This window comes from Pelobates fuscus, chromosome 4, assembly GCF_036172605.1.
Source record: "Pelobates fuscus isolate aPelFus1 chromosome 4, aPelFus1.pri, whole genome shotgun sequence".
In the NCBI taxonomy this organism is placed as follows: Eukaryota; Metazoa; Chordata; class Amphibia; order Anura; family Pelobatidae; genus Pelobates; species Pelobates fuscus.
This window is the reverse complement of record NC_086320.1, coordinates 234138098-234161056: the sequence shown is the minus strand read 5'-3', so window position 1 is coordinate 234161056 and position 22959 is coordinate 234138098. Positions and strand designations below refer to the sequence as shown.

Below are 22959 nucleotides of genomic sequence, written 5' to 3'. Positions count from 1 at the left end.
CACGTGGGGGCTGGTGAGGGGGCTATGATGGGACACGTGGGGGCTGGTGAGGGGCTATAATGGGACACGTGGGGGCTGGCGAGGGGGCTATAATGGGACACGTGGGGGCTGGCGAGGGGGCTATAATGGGACACGTGGGGGCTGGCGAGGGGGCTATAATGGGACACGTGGGGGCTGGCGAGGGGGCTATAATGGGACACGTGGGGGCTGGCGAGGGGGCTATAATGGGACACGTGGGGGCTGGCGAGGGCTATAATGGGACACGTGGGGACTGGCGAGGGCTATAATGGGACACGTGGGGACTGGCGAGGGCTATAATGGGACACGTGGGGACTGGCGAGGGCTATAATGGGACACGTGGGGACTGGCGAGGGCTATAATGGGACACGTGGGGACTGGCGAGGGCTATAATGGGACACGTGGGGACTGGCGAGGGCTATAATGGGACACGTGGGGACTGGCGAGGGCTATAATGGGACACGTGGGGACTGGCGAGGGCTATAATGGGACACGTGGGGACTGGCGAGGGCTATAATGGGACACGTGGGGACTGGCGAGGGCTATAATGGGACACGTGGGGACTGGCGAGGGCTATAATGGGACACGTGGGGACTGGCGAGGGCTATGATGGGACACGTGGGGACTGGCGAGGGCTATGATGGGACACGTGGGGGCTGGTGAGGGGGCTATGATGGGACACGTGGGGGCTGGTGAGGGGGCTATAATGGGACACATGGGTCTGGGTAGGGGGCTATAATGGGACACATGGGGTCTGGGGAGGGGGCTATAATGGGACACATGAGGTCTGGGGAGGAGGCTATAATGGGACACATGGGGTCTGGGGAGGAGGCTATAATGGGACACATGGGGTCTGGGGAGGAGGCTATAATGGGACACATGGGGTCTGGGGAGGCGGCTATAATGGGACACATGGGGTCTGGGGAGGCGGCTATAATGGGACACATGGGGTCTGGGGAGGAGGCTATAATGGGACACATGGGGTCTGGGGAGGAGGCTATAATGGGACACATAGGGTCTGGGGAGGAGGCTATATGGACACATGTGAGCTGTGAAAGGGGCTATAATGGGACACATGGAGGCTATAGAGACCCTTGGAGGCTATAGGGACCCATGGGGGTTGGGGAGGGAGGGAGCTATAATAGGACATATGGGGGCTGGAGGGACACATGGGAGCTGGGAAAGGAGCTAAAAAGGGACACATGGTGGTTAAAAGGAGGGGGCTATAGGGACACATGGGGGCTAATTGTCCCTATAGCCCCCTCCCCAGCCACATGGGGAATGGGGAGGGGGCTATAGGGACACATGGGGGCTGGGGAGGGGGCTATAGGGACACATGGGGGCTGGGGAGAGGGCTAAAGGGACACATGGAGGCTGTGGAGAGGGCTATAGGGACACATGGGGGCTGGGGAGAGCGCTATAGGGACACATGGGGGCTGGGGAGAGCGCTATAGGGACACATGGGGGTTGGGGAGAGTGCTATAGGGACACATGGGGGCTGGGGAGAGCGCTATAGGGACACATGGGGACTGGGAGAGCGCTATAGGGACACATGGGGGCTGGGAGAGCGCTATAGGGACACATGGGGGCTGGGGAGAGCGCTATAGGGACACATGGGGGCTGGGGAGAGCGCTATAGGGACACATGGGGGCTGGGGAGAGCGCTATAGGGACACATGGAGGACTGGGGGGGCTATAGGGACACATGAAGGGCTGGGGGGCTATAGGGACACATGAAGGGCTGGAGAGGGGGCTATAGGGACACATGGGAACTGGGGAGAGGGCTATAGAGACACATGAAGGGCTTGAGTGGGGTACAGGGACACATGAAGGGCTGGAGGGGGGTATAGGGACACATGAAGGGCTGGGGGCTATAGGGACACATGAAGGGCTGGAGGGGGTACAGGGACACATGAAGGGCTGGGAGGGGGGCTAGTGAGACACATAAAGGGCTGGGAGGAGGGCTAGTGAGACACATGAAGGGCTGGGAGGAGGGCTAGTGAGACACATGAAGGGCTGGGAGGAGGGCTAGTGAGACACATGAAGGGCTGGGGGAGGGCTAGTGAGACACATGAAGGGCTGGGGGAGGGCTAGTGAGACACATGAAGGGCTGGGGGAGGGCTAGTGAGACACATGAAGGGCTGGGGGAGGGCTAGTGAGACACATGAAGGGCTGGGGGAGGGCTAGTGAGACACATGAAGGGCTGGGGGAGGGCTAGTGAGACACATGAAGGGCTGGGGGAGGGCTAGTGAGACACATGAAGGGCTGGGGGAGGGCTAGTGAGACACATGAAGGGCTGGGGGAGGGCTAGTGAGACACATGAAGGGCTGGAGGGGGGCTAGTGAGACACATGAAGGGCTGGGAGGGGGGCTAGTGGGACACATGAAGGGCTGGGAGGGGGGCTAGTGCTGGTTCTATTTTTTTTTTTTGAGTTGTGCATGTTGCTGTATTTTGCTTGTTTTATTTATGGGAGTTGAAGTTACGTTTCCGTTTTGTATTTGTGTGTATGTGGGCTGTTATTTTGTATATATTCATGAGTAGTTTGTGGTATTGTGTATGATACCTATGAATGGGGAGTGCTTGTGGAATTCTGTGTGGATGATGTGTCACAATGTGTGTATGTGTAGGGTTGCTTGTCCCTCACCACCTGCAATCACTGCTCGGTTTGCACTAGCAGATATATGAATTCCCACTAGGACTTCTGTTTGGCTCTGGCAACCTTGAGTGCCGTGCAAAGGCACCTCGAGTGCCAAACATGGCACACGCGCCATAGGTTGCTGACCCCTGATATACTATGTAAACCTCTGTTTTTAAATGGGTAATGTATTTTTTAAACACAATGGAAGGATACATTGTGATCTTTTTATTACGGAGATCTTCTAATGCTTGGGTGATTGAAGATCACTTATTATACAGTAATTAAGTACTTGAAGTCAATCACCATACATTTTAAAAACTGTTTCGTATTGTTTGACTTGAACAAACCTAAATGCAATGTACAACATCATCGCTGCCACTTCAAGGTGTTTGTCGGGACACTAAGAACACTAGATTAGAAGCAGCTGCATGAAAATAACGTTTCTTCAGACTAATGGTATAAATAAAATTACTTTTGTCAAAGATATTTTTGCTAGATGCTGAGCATCTCACAAATCAAGTTGATTGACATTTTTATTTATTCTTTCAGAGTGGCTTTTACATACCTCAAAATAGGTATCAATATATTCGGAAACAATATGTTCAGACTTTGGTTTATTTTGGCAGTAAACTATGTACATGTGCAACCGTCTCTCCTGTTAAATAGAACAAAAAACATATATAGAGGTAATATAAACTTTGTACAAAGGAAATCTGCCTTAAGAAGAAATCTAGAAATCAAAGTTGTGATAAAACAAATACATGGCAAAATGATTAAAAGTTAAAAAAATAAAGACAAATCAAACAACCCTGCTACCCCCCCATAAAAATAATACAAAAATGGGTACAATATACAGCACACATTCCAGTATTACTTTCTCAACCTTCAGTGAAATTTAAAATGAAGAGCCGAATTCCCAGCTGAGGGCTCTCAGCCAAAGAGCATGGTCCTGTACTGTGCTGTGCTTAGCTCAGGCAAGAAGTTTCCTGCAGCACAAGCACCTTGGAGACCAGGTACGTTTTAAAACTCTTCTTACTCTGAAATTGCACCAGGGCAATTGTAATCAACAAGGTCTTGGGTGTTTCTTTAAGCCACAGTAGTGTAAACGTGATGCATTGATCAATTATAACTTACAAGACTTAATGACAGAAATGTTCTGAAATGGTTTTGTCAACTTGAGGGCATTTAATATTGCACATATTTAACTATAGTACCCAGACACAGGAAAAACTAAACAACAAAAAAAACAGGACCGTATGTGCAAACCGTGTCAAATTGAGACGGTCCTTCCAGCTTAAGGAAGTTTGGGAGTAAGCACTCCCTTTGTGAAAAAAAAGACTTCCAAGACTATTTTATTACTAACTTATAAACTATTTTATCATTACCTAGATATTCTCATATTTATAATATGGGTTACCAGCAAGTGGTACTAAAAGTTGGAATTCATGTTTGCATACAATATCAATTATTTCAAGGAATCATGTGCTTTGAAGTTACACAAACACACACTGCCAGCTTTTAACACTTACATGTTTCACAAATAGTGAGGCCAGTCTTTCTGGCTCATCTAGGCACCTTTCCAATTCTCCCAAAAAGAAGCTGGGGATGAACACAATGCATTATATACATGAACACAAAAGTAATATGCTCCAGTTGTGCAATCACAAATTTAAACATACACTTTAACACAATTCATCTATATATATTAAAATCATGTACCTCCAACCAGAATCTGGAAAAACATGTATATACATACAAAAGGCTGCCGTAATACGGTGTAAACCAGCTTTTTCAGAAAATATATAATCTGTAAACAAGGAGAGTCCTGTCTTTGTTAGCCAATATTTGGCAGCAAAGCCACATATAACAGTTACAAGAATGCCAATGGAAGTAAAGATTTTACTATGACAGTAATATTCAAACATATTTGATGCAATTCTACATTCTTCTGTGGATTAAGATGTATAAAATATAGACAAATTCAGCTCAAACTATTTCCCATCAGAAATACAGTGTTTCTTCCCAAACATATTTCATTTTGCTCCGATTAGCATGTGAATGATCATTCTGATGAAGGATAACACTACAAAGTGCATAAGTTGAAGTATACATACTCTCTGTGCCAGTCATAAATCTGATGAATGTTGCCAAAAACAATCTTATCTTTTCCTTTCATATCATCTGGAACACCATCCTCCTTCATGAGTGCCATATATCCCTTTAAAAACAAGTATTCAATATATAACTTTTGGATGTAACTGGTGCATTTCTCTGTGTATTAACAAAATACCCACAACACAGATAAGGTCCTTTAATGCCTCGTTTCCACTGAGCGGATCGGTTAGGGCCGGTACAGTTTGGAAGGTTTAGAATGGTCCAGCCTATTCTGGTGAGCGTTTCCACTGCAAGTCAGACCTTCAGGGGCCATGCGAGGTTTCGAAAAAATGCTCTTCCTGTCTACCAATCAATGGATTGTATAGTAGCTGCGCCCTAACCGAACCGTTCCATTTCCTATGGCCCTACATCTGAAGCAGGACCCTGAATGGTACGGTACGGTTGTATGGGCCACTTTCATAATGGAAACACTCAAAATAGCGAACCATACCGAACCGATCCGCTCAGTGGAAACGAGGCATTAGAGTTTGTGTTTCATCCGGAGCTGTCATGAACACTTGGCATATCACGATACAGAATCATATAAAACAGAATGTTTTGAGACTGTAATTCCAGTGTGACCACTGTTTTGTCAAAATATTCTGCCTATATTTCACACGTCGTTACATATGGAAATATGTGACTTGGACTTTGACACATCAATATAAAGTTGTCAGACGTTAGCATGTTATGACTTAAAACCAGTTGTACTTATACCTTAATTTACAACTTGTTACTGAAAGTAAAAAATTGTGTTGTAAAAGAAAAGCTTACTATATTACAAAATGTTTCTAATTGTGTGCCAGATGATAAATATTATATTTGGTACATATCTTCTAAATACTAAAAATAACACTATTAAAATAGTGCACTTAGTTTAAAGGACCCCAGTTCAATATTTGTGATAATTTTTACTATAACAACGTTAAAAAAGTAACCATTTAGTACCTATAGCAATATTTTTAATTTTTATAGGGGAGATCCCCGTAGGGCTCTGTGTAATGACAACACAAAGGTAAGCATAAAATAAAATTAAGTTGTAGTTTTTCAAGAAGAGGGGCACACAGTCCCTGTGATCATTTCCATGTCCCCATGATGATTTTGAAGAAACTGCTTCTAGCACTTTACGTTCTTCACAGCCATTAATAGCCTTTCAGTGAAAATAGGGCAGACTTGTTTTACAGCGGTAATTCCTAGTACTTTTTTATTTCTATTTTATGTTAACACTGTTTATATTAACACCGTTTATGTTAACATCAATGTTAACACCGGCACTTCCAACACACAGGTACATAAACACCGAAGCACTAAAAGTAAACAAAGAAAAAATACATGCAACAAACTTACCTCAACCACATAACCAAGATCTCGCACATAATCCCGCTCAGTTTCTACCAATTCCTGTAATACGTAACTACAAAACAAAAATTGAGCAGATTAGCTTATTTAAAACACATAAAAAGGCTAAGTTTATGACACATTGAATCATTTTCTATTTCTATATTTTATTGATATTTTGTTTTCTACTTTATAAAACTGTATTTAAAGTAACTCTCTGTCTTTCAAGAGCTATCAAAACTTAGTTCATAATACATGGTGCTGGATAATGGAACCAGATTGAACCTCCCTGGACTGCATTGCATAGTTACAGGTGCATTAGTCCCTCCTGTGCATCAATATCATTGCATACTTTTGGTAACTTATGCAATTACAAAAGTCACTTACTCAAAAGGTCAGCAATGCATGCGTCATAACTTTAAGGAGCTATACATTTTTAATAAACTATACAAATACCTGTTGCAGTGCTGCATCAGAAAAAAATAAATATATCATTTTGAAATCGTAATTTGATAAAGTAAATAAATACAATAAAAAATGTTTAATGCAGAGTTATCATGACTCTTACTGTCGTCTCTTTAAAGAGCTTGACTTCTTTTCTTCCATCTCATCAATCGGAGAAGAAGAGGAGAGTAAAGATGTGTCCGAAGGATTAAATGATGGACTGCTGCTATCGCCTTGGTCTACTTGAAGTGAGCTTGGGCGATCCTCCAGAGCCTGAAAAGGAAACAAACTTCATTTTTACCCTGCAAATGTTTTTATAATATGTATACCTGGGGATAACAGAAAGTAGTAACTCTAGTTAGCAACCATAGGAGACGAACGGATTAACATGCAGGTCAAGCTTCAAAACTGTTATTTGTATTTAACACCTATGTTATGCTCACTAGATGGAAACCACTGTGTTGCCAATTCAAAATTCTGCTGGTCACTTTACATCTATGATAATAATCTAACTGTACTGTATATTCCATAATGTATAACAGTTTAATTTTCATTTGTAAACAGTCTTTTAATGGGAAACTTGTTGTCAGTGAGATGCTCAGTGAGATGCTCCATTTTATTGACAGTGAGTGCTTACTTACAGTCTAAACTCAAACCGCTCGGCTGCCGGATTATCTTATAGTAATCAGAAATAACCCAATAAAGCACACAGGCATGTTGTCTGTATATTACTCTCACCAGATGAAATTTTGGAAATAGGATTACTATATTATATTATGGTACTTACCATTTTGCTCTTTACAAGTTCTTCAATAGCACTGACAAGCTCTGCAGCGCTAGGAGTCTCTGAACTGGTTGGACGTACCAGTAATCGAGATGATGTCTGCAATATTAATGATATGCAGTGAATATAGATATAGAATGAGTATACCATTCTGTATACTCTTTTCCACCAACCATTCTTAGGAGGAAAAAATAAATAAATAAATAAAATAAATAAAAAAAAAAAAAACGGTGAACAAAGTAATTTCATACAGAATACATTTAGAACACCAGAAAACAAGCTAGACTTTACACAAGAAAGTCCAAACACAAAACATGTACAGGTACTTTAGATCATTTAAGATAGACTGTTTGCTTGCATAACTGTAAAGTGAACGTGTTACATTTTGTACAGACCAAACCAAACAATCAATAAAAATCAATTAACATGATTTGTTACACTTAAATAGGTGGAACGGTTATTCAGAGGATAATTTGGTGAATCCTAAAGCTGTTGTAATTATGTTATTTAGCCATTTAAATGTTTCCAGTGTGTGTAAACAATTACAGGAGATGTTACAAGCACATACACTGGCATACATAGTTATGTGGACATTACATTAATATTATAAAATGACCACTGTACTACCCTATACTGAATGCATGCTTAAGAGTTATATTTCTTGCAGGGTTATGCGGGATGTAGCTCACCATTCTTTCTGCCATCCATTTTGCCCACAGGTATATGCAGAGTAGAGTAGATTTCTGGCATCATACTCTATAGAATGCCAACCATGGTTAAAAAAGGAGGTAATGGGATTTGACAAGTAGAGGATGCAGGGTTAAGGGGCATTCATTTCAAGTTACAGTCATCACAAAACATGTGGTATGTGGATCACATGTCATTAAGTAACTGGAAACCAGAAGAGGGTGTACTACAGATTCTATTTCATGGTAACTATATCACACGCACAGACATACTTCATGCAATACAGTATGCTGTTTATACATTTACGCCCAAAAAACAACAAACTAGTCAATAAAGAACCTTTGTATGATAATTTTCCCTTTTGTTTAGTATAATTATAATATACATACACATATATACATACATATATCAGATTGATGGAAAGTATTATTTACATAAAAACAAAGGGATTGGGGTAAGAATATGTAACTGAGTTTATATGGATAGGTATGGAAATTGAGCCAAAACAGAGACAGAACACAAATCAACATAATGCTGCCAAAACATGAGGATAAACATTCACACAAATATAAAAAAAAAAGAAAAAAAAAAAAAAAAAAAGAAGAAAGCAAAATTAGTGCAACAATAAAGTCACTGTAACTGTAAAATAACTGTAGCAAAGTATACAAAAATATACAGGCTATACAGCTAAAACAAATATAAATAAAAAAATAAATAAAAATATAGCAAAAAAGCCAAAGAACCTTGTGAAAATATGTGCACATGGTATGACAAGTCCTATATACTACCGTATAGGCGCCAACCAACTTCACTATTGTAGTAATTTGAAACACAAGCATTCCCAATAAACAATTTCTCTTGCAACCATTTTTTTTCACCAATCTTAAAGGGACACTCCAGGCACCCAGACCACTTCTGCCCATTGGAGTGGTCTGGGTGCCAACTCCCATTACCCTTAACCCTGCAAATGTAAATATTGCAGTTTTCATAAACTGCAATATTTACATCGCAGGGTTAACTCCTCCTCTAGTGTCTGGTCTATGTGAGGACCTCCAGCGTTGCTAAAACCCCCATAGGAAAGCATTGATGGTGGAGGTCCAATGCGCGTGCGCGGCATTGCTGTGCATGAGTTCTCATCCCGCCGGTGGCCGCGCATGCGCAATCGGTCTCCCCCGCCGGCTGACGTCACCGGGGGAGGAGCGTGGGCGGACCCTAAACCACCGTGGGAAATTGTGTGGAAATTTAGTGTCTCTGATCTATTTTAATGCAAGTTTAGCTTGTTACTACACCAATCTTATCTTGAAAAATATACTGTACAATAAGTAAATTAAAAACTTTTACGACTAATTACTGCTATATTACCAAACGCATTTGCAGTATGTAAACACTTTCACACTAGTCTGATACCATATGTTTTGCAATCAGAATAGTTAAGCTTGAAGAGGTGTAATTTTATTCTAAATGACCATGGTGCAACTTATAATTTACCACTTAGACTTCGAGGGAAAAAAACCTGCAAAAGCTGGGAATTAACAAAAAAATATTGCTTATTATATTTTGAATGGAGGGGTAGGTGGAATATCAGTACTTGCAATTGTAGTATGTGGCTGCTGAAACTTCCCAAAAAACAGAGTCTCTTCTTTTCTGGTGGTACGATGGATGTAGGTAGTCGGATCAGGGAGCAGCGCCTGTGAAGGAATTCCCACGCTCAGAGCGATATGGTGGAGGGAAGGAAAAAGACACGGATATAGTGTAGTATATTGAGATCTTAGGTGATGGTAAATGAAGGGGAAGGAATTGCACTTACAATTTTCTGGAGCCTATACTCCGCTCCAGATATGTGCGCCTGGACAGTACAATCCCCGCCTACGATAAAGCCTCTTTGCAGGAGAAACGCGTTAGTGTATTTAAAGCTGTTTTAGGTTACTATTTTTTTTTTTTTATCTCCAATAAAGAAAGCTCATTTATGCTATTGGAGTCTCCAAGCCTATCCTTTTTATTCTATTTTATTTTATAATATAATTCCTTTTACTCTCTCCAACACCCCCACTGGAGGACTCGAGGAGTGATATCCTTGGTGGGGATCATACCACCAACGCCTACATATATTGAGCAAAATCCTATTTGCTCTGCACTTGTGAGTATACCTCAATTTTTTTTATAATTTTATTTTGTATTATCCAGAGAGCACTATTTTGTGTTTTTATTCTTTTTATATATCACCAATTATTCGAATACCAGTCTACTGCCATTGGAAAGGATATATACCCTACCACCACTGGAGACCCCCTTTTTGAGGACATCCAAGGACCATCTACATATCCATAGGCAGGGATTGTACCGTCCAGGCGCACATATCTGGAGCTGAATATAGGCTCCAGAAAATTGTAAGTGCAATTCCTTTCCCTTCATTTACCATCACCTAAGATCTCAATATAGTAAACTATATCCGTGTCTTTTTCCTTCCCTCCTCCATATCGCTCTGAGCGTGGGAATTCCTTCACAGGCGCTGCTCCCTGATCCTACTACCTACTTATTATATTTTGCATTTAGTTTCAGAAGCAGCTTTTTGTGATATTAACTGGTAGATGTTAAAAATCAGTTGAATACAGAAGTCCAGGTACAGTAGAGATTTTACAGATGATAAAACTAAGTGTAGGAGTTTGACTGTCCTCCAAATCTAGCCACTATTCCCACCATGGATATTACCTTGTCATCCTGGGAGTCAGGCTGAAGAAGGCTGTGTTGCTGAATAGCCATTGGAGGTGGCAATGGAACGGCATCTGGTCCTTCCTCACCTTCCTCTTCTCCGCAGCTCTGCATGCCGGACGATGAGGACTTAGAAAGCGTACCACTGCTGAGACCTTCGTTCCGTACTCGCTAAGAAAATAAATAAAAAATGTGTTTCTTCAGTTGTGCTTCAATTCTTAAATGTTATCATTAACAGTTGATAAAATGGGACAAAGATATTGCTTTATTTTCAATTGTTGTACATTAGGGAATAGTCATAGTGATGAGTTTGTGTAATTAGGATGAAAATATCATGCCAGTTACTGACCTCTTCAATAGTTTCGTCTTGGGGTGTTGCAGCACTGTCATCGGAATCCTTTTGTGAGCCAGAGTCTGCATTCTTGCGCACCTCTCTCTTTTTGTGCTTGTGAGCCAATTTTTTCACATGTCCATCTGCTTTTCCACTGCTAAGTCTCCTCACAGGACTTGTAAGCCATTTCCTTAAAGTATTTCCAGGACGCTTGGGTCCAGGAGAACTCTGTGCACCAATCATATGTGGTTGAAGTGAAGTCACTGAAGCTGGCGGACTGGCATCATTGCTGGAGACTGAAAGGGAGTCTGTTAAAGAGAAAATGATTGGTTAACAGAACATCATTAAAATAGCTTAAATTGGGAAATCTTCCACTCATCTTCTAACCTCAACCTACTTAAATCTTAACAGGGTTAATTCAACAAAATCCAAATTTTAGAGAATTAAATCTACATGGCAATTAAATAAATCAAATTTTAAAAACATTTTTTCAACCCCACAATAATCACACCATTTAGTATTTAAATGCATACTACAGGCATCCCAACATAATGATTGTGCCCATGCAGTCTTACTGTTCAATTCAAAAGTCACTTTTGCTTACGTTTAGCCATACCTTCCCTGACTGTGACTTACACTGCCTGGGTGTAAAAAAAAAAATTTCCATCAGGTCTTAAACTCACTTCATATGTTTTTTATCTCCTGCTCTGTAACTGATTATGCAATAAAGGAAGTTTAAAGTTTAGACCCCTTTTTACAGGACGTGTGTAGGAAGACTATGTAAGTCACATACAGGGAGGTATGACTATGGTTGCATAGACAAAGCAATTTAACTGCTAAAGGGCAGTGAGACTGCAGAGAAATGATCTATACACCTAAACCCCGACAACATTGTTTTGGTGCCTATATTATCAATCATAACCTCCGTTTGCCATTAGGATTTGGCTAAAATACAGAGTTTAGGGAATAACTCTTAATACTAATGCTAAACTTGACTCTGCAAATGGCAGTGAACTATTTAATACATAATTTAATTTATAAAACACATGTGTATACACACACACACAACCATAAGTATTCATAACATCTTAAGATGTTCAGCAGAGGGAGAATGGAGGAGAGGGAACGGTCATCTACCTGCTCTTTTCTGCTCCCTGCTGTGATGCCGGGAGGTGGGATTTGATGTCAATCCGGCCCCCGCATCACTAAACAGCAAGCAAGGGAGCAGAGCATGAAGATTACAGCAGCGCCTTCAATGCAGTGCATGGGAGATCCTGAATGTAGGTGCTGCATCGCCTGAGTGACTGCCACTGGATGTGTTAGACCGCAATGTAAACACTTCTTTTTGTCTGAAAAGCCTACAGGGACAAGCTATAGACACCAGAACAACTGCATTAAGCTGTGGTTCTAGTTACTAGAGTGTCCCTTTAAAATTTGTAATTATGTTAAAAAATAATGCTTTGTAAGTTAAAAAAATAAATTAAAAAAAACCTGGATCCTAACTTTTTTTTTTAGCTGGCTCCTAGATTCAAAGAAATGTTATCAAGCCCTGCATTACATAATATATATCATTACAGGAGTAACCAATATTCTGCATTGCACATGCACAGTGCCTTGTTACGGATTGAAGCCTGGTGGATACATGGAACACTGAAGTTCTACTCACCAGGACTATAATTTTCACTAACCAATGGCTAGTGGAATTTCCCCTGTATATATTATATACAAACATGTTAGACAAAGTTAGACAGTCACTGTTCTGTCCTCAGCAGTAGAAATTTGGGAACATGCCCTATTTGCAGATGTAGACTAGAAAATCAGCCGTCATCTTAGAGATAGCAGTTTCACCATGATTTTTTTTTTTTAATTCTTTATTTTAATTGTGCATGAATATGACAATCAGGCTCGCCGTGCCACAACAGCTTGGGCAAACAGTTTAAGACATGAATATACAGATGAATGGCACATGACATTACTGCACATTTTTTTGTTAAAATTAATACATTGCAGAACAAGAAAAAACAGTCTAGGCCTACAGTCGCTAGAATATGTGGTGTGTTTGTAAGGTGCTTAGCTATGTCCTATTGTTAGTCCACACTGACCTTAATTTAAGCGTATCGTGGTTTTGAGGTGGGTGTTCCGATGTGTATGTGAGCTGGCTATCAGTCGTGTCTCTTAGGTAGGTTGGATTTAGTTTGTTCACAGTGCGTTTCGGGGGTGCATTCCTAGCCCTATCATGTGGCGTTAAGGGTAAAGATTCGGTATACCACTGAGGCACAATTTATGAGTATATGGCCGGTCTGTGTGGCGGGGTGCAGGGTGTTCGGTAGACATAGGAGGTGATGCAATGTATTCTACTAAAGAAAGTTAATTATCCCAGAGCGCGGGCTACTGAGGGCATTAGGTTCCACTGGGCCAGTATTCCAGCAGACAGGTCGCCACAGCATTTGAGTGTGTCGCCTAGTGAGAGTAGCCCTCTTTGTGTGCTGTGATAGCAGCATTGTGTTTTAAGTATAGGTGTTTGGGTTTAGTGGCGATCTAGCTTTGTGGCTCAGTCGTGATGGGCTAGAGCCTTCGTATACCGGGGTGGGCCTAGATTAAGATAGCCGTTGGAGTGCTTGGGTGTCTGGTGCACCCGAGAATATGGGGGAATAGTGTGGTGAGCACCATTAGGTTTTAAATACAAATAATGCAACTTCCATTATGATATCCTGCGTCCTATGAATGAATTCTGACAATCCTACATTTCATCAATTCAGTTGAGTCTCATCTACAAATGTGAATGTGTTAACCCCTTAAGGACACATGACGTGCCTGACATGTCATGATTCCCTTTTATTCCAGAAGTTTGGTCCTTAAGGGGTTAAACACACAACAGTAACAGTAATAATATTAATGCCCACATATATGACAAACACAGAATTATAAATATACATATGAACGGCTCATATGAATGATTTTATTATGCAGTTTACTAAGACACTGCTCCTGACTAGTCCAACATTACTCAAAGTTCTGCACGCTGGATTACTGAGTTTTCTAATTACAATTCTCTCACTAAAATCCCACACGTGAGCAACAGATCATATTCCCTGTAAATCATTAATATGAACTGGTGTATTAATAACAAAACGTAATATGATGTGTCTGCAATGTGCTTTGCTGATAATGCACAAGAAAGTCCCAGTAAAACTAGGAAATTCAAACTTCTGCTGAACAATTACCAATAAATGAATAAAATACACCAAAATTCTTGTAGAAAGAAAACAGAACAAAAAAAAAAAAACGTAAAAATAGTCGCCTTTCTATATTGCTATGGTTTAACATATTTAATGGAGATGCAATTTGGATCATCAATGGACACCCAGCCCAACACGACAAACCAAATATGGATGAAGTGAATTTTTAAATTGCAAAAGTTTAAATTCTGCATCATCAATATGGCAAGCAAGGAGGCAGTTTCCAGTGCCTTGTGGACTTAAGCTGCTCAGACACAGTTTGTCCATTGCCTACTGGCATTATAACTACTACAACAGTCTGCAAAATGGGAATCTAATTTTTTTCCTGGATTGCAACCAACATGCAGAAAGAATTTTTTATTTTTTTTATTTTTGACTGGATAAACCACAATAACATTACGAAGGAGGTTAAGGTTACCCTGACCTTTCCCTTTAAAACCCTGTATTGTGATTATCTAAAAGCATTATTCTCTAAAGGAACGCTCAACTAAAATGCCATAGCTTAGATGTTTTTATGTGAATCAAGTCATGGGAGATGCAGAACATTAAGATGACATCTCTCTCTACAATTACTTCTTTATCAACCCCATATTGTGTATCTCAAGCACCCTGGATTATTCCAGTGTTATATGATACACTTCCAAACGTGCTATGACCCCACTGCTTATGCTTAAAATATTACTTTAAATGTAAAAAAAATAAAAAATAAATAAAAAAAAAATAATCAAGGACAGTTTAAAACAGTGACGCCTCTTAACTCTAGTTGCAAACTAGTTGCCAGGATTCTGAATCCACACCCATGTTCCATATTGAAAAAAAATTATAAATTATCTTGTACAAGACCTCAAACAGCACATTTTTGGCAAAGTGAAATACAAGCAGCCCCAAGACAATACAAAGGAAATTAAATCTTCTCTCATTCTGACACTGATGAGATGATCAAATAACAAAGATCACATTGAGGAATTACATATGGGTTTATATAAAATAACACATGGGAAAAAAACTGTTTTAGGCTTTTTCTTAATAAACTCCAGGACTCATTTATGAAGTTATTTAACCCCCTTAAGAAAATAAAATCCCAAGCATGGCATGATATAAATTAATTTGTCAAATTTCTGGTCCTCGTGGTATTAAGACACTTCAGATTTTTTTTTTTCTGCACGCTGAACCACAATTGCTTGTTTTTGGACATAGTTAAGAAAGTTCATGCTGACAATGAATGTTGCCTATTCCCAAAATTACATATGAAGTTACACCCAAATGAATAGGTTTACTGTAGAGCCCTGAGGAACTCAGTATATAAAAAAAAAATGTAGCCTCATTTGCTCTGTTCCCATCTATGTAACCTTACATCATCTGTGATTAATAACCTTTCGGATACCCCACCCCTTCCAAACAATCAGATGTGAGCTGTAGCCTAACCAGTTCCATATTGTGAAATGGGACCTGGGACCTGTAGAGCAAATCAAAGCGATCCAGCACATTCAAGATATTACCATGGAAACAGATTTACTTCAGCTAGTCTGAAGTAACAGTCTAAAACCTACACCTTTGATATAATGCCACCATTTGGAAAACACAGTTATCTGTTAAGTGCCACTGATATTGTAACTACAATCTTGAGGATTAGTTAAGATTTTATAATAGTATAACAAAAGCTGTTTCATGACTAATGAGGCCCTGAAGCCATATGGAATCTTAACAAAAACATTTTCTCAGTTAATTAAGTGATTGAAAGACAAAAGTCCTGAAATATTCAGTTCTCAGTGCAATATATATTAATCCCCCACACCCCCACAAAAAACTTACTGAGCATTATTGTGTTGTGTGTCGAGTCGAGCGGCTGCTGAAAGAAGTAAGCAGTCTTTTGGTAGCTAAATGAGGTTGAACAGAACGCAATTATAACAATCAAAACCACCTGGATGACAGAACCATATACAACCGCAAAAACTGGTTAGGATAATTTGCATACAATAAATCTTATATAAATCACAGCTGCTATTTAAAGTACTATGATTATACATTTTGTAATTACTGTTCTATTAGGATTTTGCCTTGATTTAATTAGCCATGCAATGAGTAACAGTTTTGTTATCTGCTAGGAATCTGTATTCAAGACCTAAAAAGACATTCCTGAAAAGGAACGTCAGTAGCCAGGGAAATATACGGTATATATAAATAAAACTCTATGGGGTTATCAATGCAAGTGAATAGAAACTTAAAGGGACACTATAGTCACACAGACCACTTCAGCTCAATGAAGTGGTCTGGGTGCCAGGTCCCTCCGGTTTTAACCCTTCACATGTAAAACTACTATGTTTACAAAGCAGGGTTAATCCAACCTCTAGTGGCTGTTTTGGGTGGGGGGGGGGGGGGTGACTAGGGGCTTGGGACCCCTAGTCACCTTGATGGGGGGGTTCATTTAGGGCCCCCACCCACCGCGCAGGGGTGGGGGCCAGGGGTGGAGGACAGTAGGTCCCCCCCTTTTGTTTTACTAGGGCCCCCACCCACCGCTCAGGGGTGGGGGCCAGGGGGGGAGGACAGTAGGTCCCCCCCCCTGTTTTATTAGGGCCCCCATCCACCACGCAGGGGTGGGGGCCAGGGGGGAGGACAGTAGGTCCCCCCCCCTTATTGTTTTATTAGGGCCCCCACCCACCGCTCAGGGGTGGGGGTCAGGGGGGGGGGGAGGACAGTAGGTCCCCTTATTGCTTTATTAGGGCCCCCACCCACCGCGCAGGGGTAGGGGCCGGGGAGGACAGTAGGTCCCCTCCCCTTATTGTTTTATTAGGGCCCCCACCCACCGCTCAGGGGTGGGGGCCGGGGGGGAGGACAGTAGGTCCCCCCCCCCTTATTGTTTTATTAGGGCCCCCACCCACCGCGCAGGGGTGGGGGCCGGGGGGGGAGGACAGTAGGTCCCCCCCCCTTATTGTTTTATTAGGGCCCCCACCCACCGCTCAGGGATGGGGGCCAGGGGGGGGAGGACAGTAGGTCCCCCCCCCCCTATTGTTTTATTAGGGCCCCCACCCACCGCTCAGGGGTGGGGGCCAGGACAGTAGGTCCCCCCCCCCCTTATTGTTTTATTAGGGCCCCCACCCACCGCGCAGGGGTGGGGGCCGGGGGGGGAGGACAGTAGGTCCCCCCCCCTTATTGTTTTATTAGGGCCCCCACCCACCGCTCAGGGATGGGGGCCAGGGGGGGGAGGACAGTAGGTCCCCCCCCCCCTTATTGTTTTATTAGGGCCCCCACACACCGCGCAGGGGTGGGGGCCGGGGGGAGGACCGTAGGTCCCCTCCCCTTATTGTTTTATTAGGGCCCCCACCCACCGCTCAAGGGTTGGGGGCCGGTGGGGAAGGACAGTAGGTTCCCCCCCCCCCCTTATTGTTTTATTAGGGCCCCCACCCACCGCACAGGGGTGGGGGCCGGGGGGGGAGGACAGTAGGTCCCCCCCCCCTATTGTTTTATTAGGGCCCCCACCCACCGCTCAGGGATGGGGGCCAGGGGGGGGAGGACAGTAGGTCCCCCCCCCTATTGTTTTATTAGGGCCCCCACCCACCGCTCAGGGGTGGGGGCCAGGACAGTAGGTCCCCCCCCTTATTGTTTTATTAGGGCCCCCACACACCGCGCAGGGGTGGGGGCCGGGGGGAGGACCGTAGGTCCCCCCCTTATTGTTTTATTAGGGCCCCCACCCACCGCGCAGGGTTGGGAGCCAGGGGGGGGGAGGACAGTAGGCCCCCCCCTTTTGTTTTACTAGGGCCCCCACCCACCGCTCAGGGGTGGGGGCCAGGGGGGGAGGACAGTAGGTCCCCCGCCCCCCTGTTTTATTCAGATTCGAAGAACTGCCCTCATACTGGTCTCACCGATAATGCACAATTAACACTACTCCATCATCAATGTCAATTTTGTTCAGCAATAAGCTGAGAACACTGGGATAACACTGTACCGTTCTCATTCTGGACCAATACAAGTTAAAGGATCACTATAGTGTCAGGAAAACAAACCTGTTTTCCCGACACTAAAGTGCCTTAAGGGTGCCCCCACCCTCAGGGTCCCCCTCCCTTGGCGCTGAATGGGTTAAAACCCCTTCAGAAGCTTACCTTAATCCAGCGCCGGGCTCTCTCGGCGCTGGTGACCTCTCCTCCCCTGCAGACGTCAGCTCCCGAGTGGAGCGGAATTGCGCATGCGCGGCTCATTCAAACAGTCCATAGGAAAGCATTTCTCAATGTTTTCCTATGGAAGTTCTGCACGCTGGATGCGAATTTCGCATCCAGCGTCGCAGATGCGCCTCTAGTGGCTGTCAGGAAGACTGCCACTAGAGGTTGGATTAACCCTGCAAAGTAAACATGAAACTGCTATGGTTAAATCTGAAAGGTTAAAACCTGAGGGACCTGGCACCAGACCACTTCATTGAGCTGAAGTGGTCTGGGTGACTGTAGTGTCCCTTTAAAAATCAACATATGGCAGTATTCATCACTAGGCAAACAGGGTAATTTACAGTACCAAATGCTTTTTTTTCCCCCACTGAAAGGAGTGCTGTTTGTTTGTATAACTAAGATATACATTGTTGAACAGTGTTAGGACTTCATTACATAAACAGCACTCTTAAGATAAAATTCGTAAATAAAAATGCAATATCAATTATTTGAACATTTAAAAAGGTTTACATTTTTTTAAAAAATATATCACGTTTAGAAAGAAGCTGAGGCACTCTGGAAATAAACCATTTCAAGTTTCCTTATTCCATCATCGCAATACAGAATTATAAAAGAGCATTTATTCACTGCCTCAGTCTCATGAGATGAAACGGACGCCAAGTTTTAGGGCAGTCACATACCTATGAATAAACAAGCATTCTTTTCTTGAATTGTGATGCAGTAAAAAAAATAAAAAACTTCCCATATGCACTGTGTATACTTATTTGCTGTTAAACCATTTCAAGAACTTATCCCCAAAAAGCAAAAAATATTTACAAAAACAGAAAAATTCAAAAAAATGTATTTCATAAATAGTGGAAATTTGCACTACAGGTTTTGCTATAGATAAAAAAAATTAATATATTGCTTTATTATTTTTCAGTTTAAAAACAAGCAATTTCAGTTAAATAAATCAAGTTTCTATATGAACAAAAGGTACTCTGTTCTTGCTGTCCCAACATTCTCAGATGGCAAAATGTATACGGAGAACAGACCATATGTTTTACTTTGTGTGGAAAGGAAAAGAATACCAATGAGAGACTAAGAATATATATATATATATGTTTAATAGAGACAGAAAAGAAAAAAAAAAAAAACAAAGAAAGGGAGCCTAAGCTAACTGGTACCTCCATGTGGGGGATAACCCCTATGTTAAGTGAAAAAAACGAAGAGAAGTGGAGGTATCAGTTGGATTTTGATTTTTTTTTACCAGGGAACTGCTGAGATACTGGCTGGATCGATCCAGCCAGTATCTCAGCAGTTCCCTGGTTAAAAAAATCAAAATCCAACTGCTACCTCCACTTCTTTGTTTTTTTTCATACATAATATATATATATAATCTAAGGAAATAAGGATGCTAAAATATATTAGATCATGACATGTAAATAATTGCACTCAATACAAATGCAATTGTAAAAATAAGAGATATTTTCAAGGAGTAATTATAGTTTCAGTATCTTCAGTTTTGGAAACTTCATGCAAAAAAGGATAGAAGCAATGATACATTCTTAGAAGTGTACGGGTGTAAAACCTAGCACTATCTTTTTTTGATAAACCTTTCTGTTTTCTTGCATATCAGGTTTCCATAATTACAGGTAATATAATGATATATATTTTTATAATAGCAAAATAAACATATAAATAAATCAATTCTTGGAATAAACAAAAATCATTTTAAATAACTAGGAAAAAATAAATAAAAAAATAATAAAAACACACAGCTGTCAAAAACAATACTTCGATTAAGCGAACAAGACATGAATTTGGTCTGTTTGATTTTCCAAAAGGTTACGGCTGGGAGGGAATACAAGGCAGTTGAATAGCCATTAAACAAACATAAGGCATAGAAGGCAGTGTGTCAATGTGGTACAAGAGTATGCTCTTTTCATTTCCTAAGTCCACCATGTTAAGCTCTCATTAAGTAAATACTGTGCTTCAGAGGAACTAAGTGAAGATGGCATGAATGACCGCAGGCAATTTGTCATTCCTTCATGTATGATTGATAGACCACAGTAAATTGTAATACCATCAGGCTGTATGTGGTTTAGAATATGCTTATGGAAACTTTGGCAGGCACAGTTTTCTTCCAAAAACTAACATACATACGGTATTTTAGCACCCCCTGCTCAGACCTGTGTCAAGGACAACATGAAGATTTTGTAAATTGTCTTATTCAAGAATGGCCAGTAAAGTGAACAAAGCAGCAATGTAATTATTATATGTATTGTCAAGACTTTACTATTAACCATTTTTTTTTCAATGGGGAGTTTTTCCCTTCATATTATACTTTTGCTGGTCTTGGCTCACTTATTTTTGGTGGTATATTTTGCTGGCCATCTGTACTAGTCTAAATAGCATTCTTATTACGAAATGCAAAATATCTTGTTCTTCTTTCATTGCACAGTACATCAGTAGTATGCAGGCTGAAAAACATTAAAAACGGCTTGTTATACTGTTTGGCTTCAACAAAGCTCCACAGGGAGGCCGGATACAAAAAAAAACAAAAACTGGTAAGAACACCCATTTACATCATTAAACATCTGCACATAATTTTTAGAAAGAAGGGAGGGGATATCAGGGCTAGATAACTGAACTAGTGTGGCTGTTTTTAGTGAGCAGACAAGCGTTGGCAGTGGTAGTTTAACAATTAGTTTAACAATTAGACAGCCGTTAAATGATTAACAACAAAGCACAGATAATGAGAACAGGCCAATTATTGCACCATGTATTTCTCCCCTACAATTAATTAAATTTAAAGCTCACAGCCTTACTGCAAGACTAAACTCAAAAACAGCTGAGTTTTGTAACCGCCTCTTCTATTGTTATTCACTTACTACATTAAATATTGATGGTCATTATCCAGGGGATGTCAACTCCAGTTAATGAGGGACATACAAAATATACAAACTGTTTTTTCAGAATAATAACAAAAATCTTGAAAAGTCAGAGCTTTACAAATCTAGGGGGGCCATATCACCATCCTGGCACCAACATATGTCTCCCTGTTTATCAGCCATCTATGCTAAGATGCCAAATTAGCAGCCTCATATTAGTCTCCTACCTAATGCTGCTCACAGTTGTCAGTATTAAGAAGGTAAAGGAGATGGGAGGTGTATGACACCATCTATGTTATTAGTGGGGAGTGGGATTTCTCAGTTTTCCATGCACTCACTCACATATACCATCATTGCACACATTAATAGAACAAAGTGGTCTGACATTACCAGAGCTGGACTAGGATAAAAATTCGGCCAAAGTATTTAAAATCAGAGCGGCCTCAAGCAAAATGGGGCAGGGCCGGAATGGGCATGTGAGTTAATATCCCATCTGTCACGGCAAGGGTGCATAATTTATTATTACACTATGGAATATTGTCCTTTACTGTAATTTGTGTGGAGGTGGTATTGTCAATGTCAAACGGGTTAATTTGATTGGGGGGGGAATAACCGAGTGTTGTCATTGGGGTTTGATCTATATCGGCTAGCACCTCGACCATATATACTTTTTGGTTCGAAATACGCTGCCGTTCTCTCTCCCAAACACTCTGTTATATCTCCATATCTCCCTGACGAATTTACACCCCCTCTTTATTTCAAAGATTTTTAAATTCTCTATTTTTTCCACATTTACTGAAAATACACTTGTTGCAATCACATGTGGGTTACCAATACATTCTTTGAAATCATTTATTGCAGTAGGTTTTCCTCTAATTTCTAACTTTACACCTCACTAATACTGGCTACTGATACATTGATACACTGTTGCTAAAAATTAGCAACAGTTCACCAGTATACTGTTACTGTCTCAGTATTTAGCCGAGATGATGTGTAATTTATATAGGTAGTATAATAGCCATAGGTCTTTATCTTTTTTTAACTATTTCTTGTAGTTTTCACTTTCATTGTATATACACACCCCTTTTTCGATTAGTCATTTAACCCTTATGAGGGACTAATAAAGATTTATTATTTTGGTAGTTCCATCATGCTCTATAACTAGCAACGTTTTGTTGTACACTGGTGGAGCATTTTACGTCTTGGGTATAGAGACGTGATTTGGGAGCATTGGTTTAGTTAACCCATTCCAGTCAATTCTTTATTTGTTAATTTTCTGGGTTATGCCCTAATACCCTTCAACCATCACATTCTCGGTGGGTGACTGTTCACTCACTGTGACTGTACAGTTCTTTTCAGAATTCCTTCTTCATTAACACATTTGTATGTATTCTAACCTTTAAAGTCAGTTAATTTTACAATTTAGGCTAAAATAAGCAAAATGAAAAGATAGCTCATTTGGAGATTTTTTTCAAAATTCAACTACAGTGATCAAAAAACTTCAATTTAGAGCAGGGGTGTCCATTTAGGCGGGCCATTACATTCAGTGCTCCTCCTGCACAGCTCCCCTGTGCTTTCTGCAGTGAGCCTG

At 41.2% G+C, this 22959-nt stretch overlaps 1 protein-coding gene across 4 annotated transcripts in view; it reads right to left on the bottom strand.

The window, feature by feature from the left end:
* TRIO (trio Rho guanine nucleotide exchange factor) overlaps positions 1-22959 on the bottom strand; it is a 297012-nt gene that overhangs the window by 31331 nt on the left and 242722 nt on the right. For 3 of the 4 annotated variants that reach the window (XM_063451950.1, XM_063451954.1, XM_063451953.1), the window contains exons 35-42: positions 11121-11410; positions 10772-10942; positions 7379-7474; positions 6716-6864; positions 6157-6223; positions 4770-4873; positions 4185-4254; positions 3221-3310 (exon numbers count right to left, since the gene is read on the bottom strand). In XM_063451950.1, coding sequence (XP_063308020.1) covers positions 3221-3310; positions 4185-4254; positions 4770-4873; positions 6157-6223; positions 6716-6864; positions 7379-7474; positions 10772-10942; positions 11121-11410 — 1037 coding nt within the window. Of the gene's footprint in view, positions 1-3220; positions 3311-4184; positions 4255-4769; positions 4874-6156; positions 6224-6715; positions 6865-7378; positions 7475-8486; positions 8597-10771; positions 10943-11120; positions 11411-22959 lie in introns of those variants that run through there. The other variant, XM_063451955.1, reaches the window with a different exon arrangement.